This window comes from Tinamus guttatus, unplaced genomic scaffold (assembly GCF_059628265.1).
Source record: "Tinamus guttatus ecotype Peru unplaced genomic scaffold, ASM5962826v1 Tinamus_guttatus_pri_ptg000060l, whole genome shotgun sequence".
NCBI classification, from domain to species: Eukaryota; Metazoa; Chordata; class Aves; order Tinamiformes; family Tinamidae; genus Tinamus; species Tinamus guttatus.
Genome location: NW_028288594.1, coordinates 10,800,571 through 10,807,094, shown reverse-complemented (window position 1 = coordinate 10,807,094; position 6,524 = coordinate 10,800,571). Strand labels below are relative to the sequence as shown.

At 51.7% G+C, this 6,524-nt stretch overlaps 1 protein-coding gene across 1 annotated transcript in view; it reads left to right on the top strand.

Annotated features, from left to right (window-relative positions):
- The first annotated feature begins 6,123 nt into the window (after window positions 1-6,123).
- ITGB5 (integrin subunit beta 5) overlaps window positions 6,124-6,524 on the top strand; it is a 65,579-nt gene continuing 65,178 nt past the window's right edge. Inside the window, exon 1 of the mRNA XM_088519577.1 lies at window positions 6,124-6,228. Coding sequence (XP_088375703.1) covers window positions 6,156-6,228 — 73 coding nt within the window. The 5' untranslated portion in view covers window positions 6,124-6,155. The remainder of the gene's footprint in view (window positions 6,229-6,524) is intronic.

The following is a 6,524-nucleotide window of genomic DNA, read 5'->3' as shown; positions in this document are numbered from 1 at the left end:
CTTTGGTGGGGTGAGGAGAAGACAGGGGAGGAAGTGGGGAGCTCTCCAGTCTTCTGTGACAACTCCTTGCAGCCACCAAGGGGTCTTCTTCCTCCGTACCCTTGACGGATGTCATTTCTGCTCAGCTCGTGCCCTTGGAAATGAGTCTGGTTAAACATCAGAGAACTTCGGCCACCCTTCTGGTCATCAACACTTGGGTGCAGCTGGGAAGAGACGGTCTGCTGCATAAATGAGACCCGGAAAGCATTGGACTTCTCAGAAGAAGTCTTTGATCTCCACCGTAATGATCATTTTATGTGGTAGGTTAACTAAAATACACAATAGCGTATTACAGAGGTCCTAACAGGAAACTCCTACATTTTGGTCTCTTCTTTTTCTTTTTAATGGTTTATATTTAGGATGTTTAATAACTTAAAGATAATATTATAGTGACAAAGTATTTAATTCCCTCTCCAATAGTGGAAGGTTGAAAACAGTGGGAACTGGGGGTCAAATACAGGCAGGTATTTCAGTGCCTAACTTGTTCTGAAATTAATATGAGTTAGGGTCCCTGGGGAGGGATTTGTGGATCTGGGTTGATATATCATGTCTATAAAACATGCAGGGCTTGTGTTGCACATGTGTAAGAGTAAGTTATTATCCTTTCCAAAGCAAGCCTTCCTTTTTTATATTTTCCTCATTTTCTCAACTGTTTTTCTCTTCAAAGGCCGCAGAGACACTTCTGTATGAACAGAACCTGTGGCAAGATGAATATGCTATGCTGGACAAAAACTATTTTCCATAAAAAATAAGCAAGAAGACAAATTAAAATTATTTAATTAAAAATTTAAATTAAATTATTTAAAAATTAAAATTAATTAAAAATCGAACTTTCAACTGAGTTCTTTTTTTTTTTTTTTTTTAAATGTGCAGGGCATTAGGATGCCCAGGCCACATTGCTTCAAGGCGATTTTTTTTTTTCTTTGTCAAGCCCAAATTTTGTACACCCAGAGCACTCTGTTCACTTGGCACTTCACTGTAGTTGTCTGTGGGAATTTTGCCAGGATTTTCAGCAGAGCCAAGACTCGCTGCCTCTGTTGACATATTTAACTGTATTTAACGAAGCTTCCCCCACATACATACGTGCTAAGAAAACCTTTTCGGGGTTTTCACCCCACTTGCATTTTACGACAAGCCTCTGCTACAACTGCACAATAAATGGCCTTTCTTGGCTCTTTCTATCCAAAATGGCTCCAGGTTTTCAGAAGTGAGACATGCACTAAAAGGGAAGGTTTTTTCACGCACCGAGGCCAGCAAACCCTTCTCCACCGCTTTGCTGCCCGGTCGGGCCTCTGGCCGCAAGATGGTGCTGGCGCTTTGCAGTTGATGGAGAGGCCAGGAGACATGGAAAACCTTTGGAGGAGCGCGGTGCAGCTGAGGATAAGCATTAACAGGGACCAGGGGCAGCTCGCGTTTCACTCCGTCTTGTGTCCCAGCCTGTCCCTGGCAGGGCCAACCTCCCTGCAGAAAATAGCCCTTGGGGCAGCCCTCTTCCCAAAGGAGACACTGGAGCCCTCCCGGTGCCGGAGCGCGCCAGGTTCCAGCTGAATCCGTGGCCGCTGCCTGCAGAGGGACTCGTTTAGGTGCCACCTTCTCTTAGGAGCGGGAGGAATGTCCTCCCTAGGCATCTCCTTGTAACCCCAGGGACAGATGTGCCAACGGAGTATAACAGCCTCTAGGATACAATTTCTTCTCTCCCATCCCAAAGGCAGGAGATCCAGCAAGAGGGGCTCTCCTGAGCTAATTCCAGTCATACTCCTCCTTCGGGGCCAAATTCACCTTTCTGGCTGCAGTTGAGGCACCCGGAGCTTGCTCTGCTCCTGGTTAGAGCAGCTGAGCAGGGTGTGATCCCAGCCTGGGGACCTGGTGCCAGGAAAAATGCTTCTGGCCAATGTGTCCCTCGGATAAGGACCTCAGAAAGAGAAGGAAAATGGGCTTTTCCCTTATGGCCATTTCAGTGATGTGCTGAGCACCAGGTCTAGCTCTGCTGACCACCCATCATCTGTGAATGGTGAATCAACCAATCCACAGCATGCAAAACCTGCTGGGAGCTGCTTGTGCAAGGAGTGGAGGGAAAGTGGTTTTGTACTAATGAAAGAATGCTTTCAGGACCAACAGATTTGTTTTGAACACTGCTTTGTTTTTGCGCAGGACAGGAACAAAATTTGACATGAAGATTTTTGAGTGCCATGCTCTGTTTCCCAGCAGTTGCAATGTTTCCTCTTAGTGATAGACTGTGATAGTGCTGCTCTTGAGTAGCTGGGGGAAGAACTTGGTCCTCAGATGGTAAAGATATATATATATATATATAATATATATATATAATGTATAATATATATATATAATATACATATATATTATATATATATATAGATATAACAGCAGGAAGCAACAAAGTGAACTGCATCATTAGCTGGAGGACAGCATATACTGTTTAAGAATGAAATTAATTACTGTCTTTTGTGGCATGTGCTGGCTGCCTATTAGTGCCATCTGACATGGATTTAATGGGGAGAAAAAAAAAGAAAAAAAAAGAAAAGAAAAAAGAAAGGAGACAAAGTTTTTCCATCTCTATAAAAACCCCCGCAACGTGGCTGCGCTGTGAGTGGAGGCACCACTGGGAAGGCAGAGCCACACGGTGCCCAAGTTTCCTCGTGCTTCCACTTTCAGTCACAAGCAAACAGCACAGAGGAATGGGAACGAGAAGGGGAGAGTTTTCTTGATACAGGAGTTGTTCACAACACATTCTCCAAGGTTCAGATTTTGCCTTTTGTTCATTTGCCTTTTATTGCATTCCACTGTCCTCCAGCCTGACTCCAGTTCCCTGCAGAATTCCAAGCAAATTGGCCTTTTTTTTTTCTTCTTCTTTTTTTTTTTTTAACAACAAATCAGTCCAGATTGTTCAACATCTAGGCTCATATTTCTCTTTTCTCTTGGTTTGCGGGGAGCTGTTTGATCTGAAGGACCAAGCCAGTGAGGCCCTGGCAGTCACTTCTGTGTCCCTGCGTTGCCCATAGGCAGACTGATTTCTGTGTTTTTGCCCCCAAAACCACTGACTTCAGTGTGAAATCTGGACACGGGCAGCTTTGGCTGTTTCAAAGTTTCTGCTGGTGTGTTAGAAAGCTGTGCCTGAGATCCAAAGTCAATGAGTTCATATCCAGTAATGAGGTGAGGACATTATTGCATTGTCCGGCAACGAGAGGAGTCATGGAAGCCTGGAGTCAGTGACATTCCCGATATCTAGAGATGACGCAGGTGTTTCTGCTCCACCCTGCCTTGCATCTGGGAGATGTGAAGGTTTAGGTGTGCAAACCTATCTTTAAAGCACCCAAAGTATCTCTTGATAAAGTATTTGTCTCGACTGATAACAAGGAAGCCATAGGACTGAGCTGAAGTTACCTCACCTTAAGTGCCTCTCTGGGTCAGATACACTGGGTTAATCATGTCTTAGTCTTACTTTGACCATAGCTTTAAAATGCAAGTGATAAGAGGGCAAGCCCAAAGATCAAGCCATTTCAGCCCCAGGGATTTCTGATTTCTGTTTGAGCGGAATGATGCAATCAAACTCAATAAAAAATAAAAATAAATAGATAAATAAAAACAAGTTCAAGGGCCTCTGTGGGATACAGATTGTTGAAGGAAACTGAGGGCTCTCAGACCATGTGGGGCACGCACAGCTCGCCTTCCCAGTCCCTTGCTTAGCCAAGGGCATCCCTGGAGAAGGAGGATGGGCACGCAGGGGGTGATCTTCATCCCAGGCCTCCGCTGTCACCCCATCCCTCGCTCCATTAGGGAGAGCAGCAGCGCTATCCGGAGCTCAGGGCCCCTCGCTCCTGGGAACAGTGTAGGATTTATACAACCTCGCTGCAGGCCCTGCATTACTGCCCAGCTGTGAGAGCCTCTGCCTTGCCCTCGAGTGCATTAACACCTCCGTTCGTGAGGGCACGGGCAGCGAGCGTGGGCGCCTGCCTGACCTCCGCAGAGCAGATAAATATAACCCATGACTCACGAGCGCCGGGGCCTCCTCAGCACCGGGAGCAAATCCCTGGCGAAAGTCACCCCCTCCTGGCCGCCTTCCTCCATCCCCTTTTCCCTGTTCTCCATCAGCAGCTCTCACAAGGGAGCCTTGTTTCCCCACCAAGCAGCCTTCTCTGCTGTGTCTGCTTTCCCTTTCTCCCTGTTATTCATTTCCCACTTGACCTCTGTATGTCTGCACTTTATCCCTGCGTGTTCCTCGCTGCTGAGGGCCGAGCAGGAGCCAGCGGAGCAGCGGGCCCGGGTAGCCTGGCAGCAGTGCTGCGCTCAGGATGATTAGAGCTCTCGTGCACACAAACATATACATGCCCAAAGCCTGGCCTGTGTTTTCATTAGAGCAGCCCTTTCAGCTGGTTATTGTACTGCATCAGTTGCTGGTGGAGCCTTTTCCCCCCGCTTTTTTCCTGTGGTAAGACCAGCATCCCTGCACTCACCCCCGCAGCGACGCTGATTTAGCCACGCCAGGGCAGTCAACGTGTTGCAACTTCTGTAGACTGGTGTTTCCAAGGATAACAAATAGTCACTTTGTTTAAATCTGACCCTGTCGTTGGATTTAACCTTGGGGTATGGAGACAGGAAAAAGTAACAGTTTGAGACAACTATATTGAAAAATATTGCAAGCAAGAGGAGGAAGTTTTTGCAAGTGGCATTGCAATTAAAATCTTATTTCTGAGAACAGGAATACAACCACTTTGGATTGCGTGCACGTGTTTTATGCAAAATCTAATTGTTGGAGCTAGTTAGGCATTAAGTTGAAGTGCCATTAAGGTTTGCAAGTCACAGGCCTTTAGCTATTACTAGAAATCTCCCTTAAAAGTCAGCTAGCAGAAACCTGATTCATTGATTAAAAAAAAAGAAGGTGAAGAAGCAAAAATAAACCCAAGCAGCAACCTCAACACAACTGTAAACCCATTATTTTCTCTGTGGCTCTCAGGTGTTGATGTCTCATCCTGCTAGGGATAGTCAGCAGTGCAAAAGTTGCAAGTGGGGTTGTGTGGATGCTCTCACTTGGGGATTTATTTAACAGATGGACATGGTGTCCATTTGTTTGTGCACTGAAAATCCCTGAAGCAGGGAAAAGCCACAGAAAAGCAGCCACTGACCCGTGGGGAAACATGTGCAAGTGCTGGAGAGGGCAAAGCTCTGTGAGCCCGGGGAAGAGGAGGTGCTGGGTGTTTGTGTGGCTTGTGCACGCGTGGGCTGCGTGTGGCAGCCTGAGGGGTGTGTGTGAGCATGGGGGTCTGTGTGAGCATGGGGGTGTGTGTGTGAACATGGGTGTGTGTGTGTGAACATGGGGGGGTGTGTGCACATCCAGGGGACTATTGCACGCTCCAAGGTACACAGGAGTGTGTCTCTGTGTCTATGTGTGTGAGCAGGCCTGCAAAACCCAGGCATGCCTGTGTGCATGGGTCTGCATGTGCCTGCGCGTGTGCACCTGTGTGTGCATGTGCAGAAATGCATGGCAGCACACGTGATATGCGTGTGTGTGCAAGCACGTGTGTGCATGCAAGTGCCCACCTGCGTGGGCACGAGTACGTGCCTCCACATCCACTCCTGTGTGCATGCATTCACACGCAGGTCTATGTGTGCATGTGTCTACCCGTGCATGTGCTCATGCACACGAGCCTGTGTGTGCACCCATCCTGCATGTGCAAGCGTGTGTGTGCAGCGTGCACGCGTGTACCGTGCATGCCTGCACGTGCCTGCACTTGCACCCACCTGCACGCGCGCGTGTGCACGAACCCGCGCGTGCCCGCGTCTGCGCCCACGCGTGTCCGCGCCCCCCCCCCCCGCACCGCGCCGTGCCAGGGGCGGCCCGCTCGCCCCCCCCACCGCCGCCCGTCCCGTCCCGTCCCATCCCGTCCCGCTCCGCCCCGTCCCGTCCCGTCCCGCCCCGCGGGCCCGGGCGGCCGCAGCGGGCGCGGAGCGGGCGCGGAGCGGAGCGCGGCGCTGCGGGCGCCCCCCCCGGCCGGGGCAGCGCCGCCCCCGCCACCTCCTCCTCCTCCGCCGCCGCGGCCGCACAAAAGGCGCCGGGCCGGGCCGGGCCGGTGCGCGCGGGCTGCCCGGCCGCCCCCCGCACCATGTCCCGCCGAGGGGGGCTGCGGGCCCCCGCCGCCTGCCTGCTGCTCGCCGCGCTGCTGCCGCCCGGCGGAGGTAAGGGCCGCGCGCGCAGGTAGCGCCGCCTCGCGCGCCCTGCGGGAAAGAAGGCGCCGAAACTCCCCGCGCGGCTCCGCGCGCTTCGCTCCGCGCGGGGGCCGTGGGCAGGGGGAGCCGCGGCGCGGGGCTCCCCGCGGGCCGCCCCGGGTCCCGCCGGCGCCGCTCCGGCCGCCGCGCGGTTCCTGCGCTCCGGGCGGCTCCTCCCGCGGCCGCCGGGGCTCTGGAGAGGCGCTCCCGGCGCCGCGTCCCTTCTCCCCGCCGTGTTTGGCGGGCTGGTGTTCAGAGCGCATGAC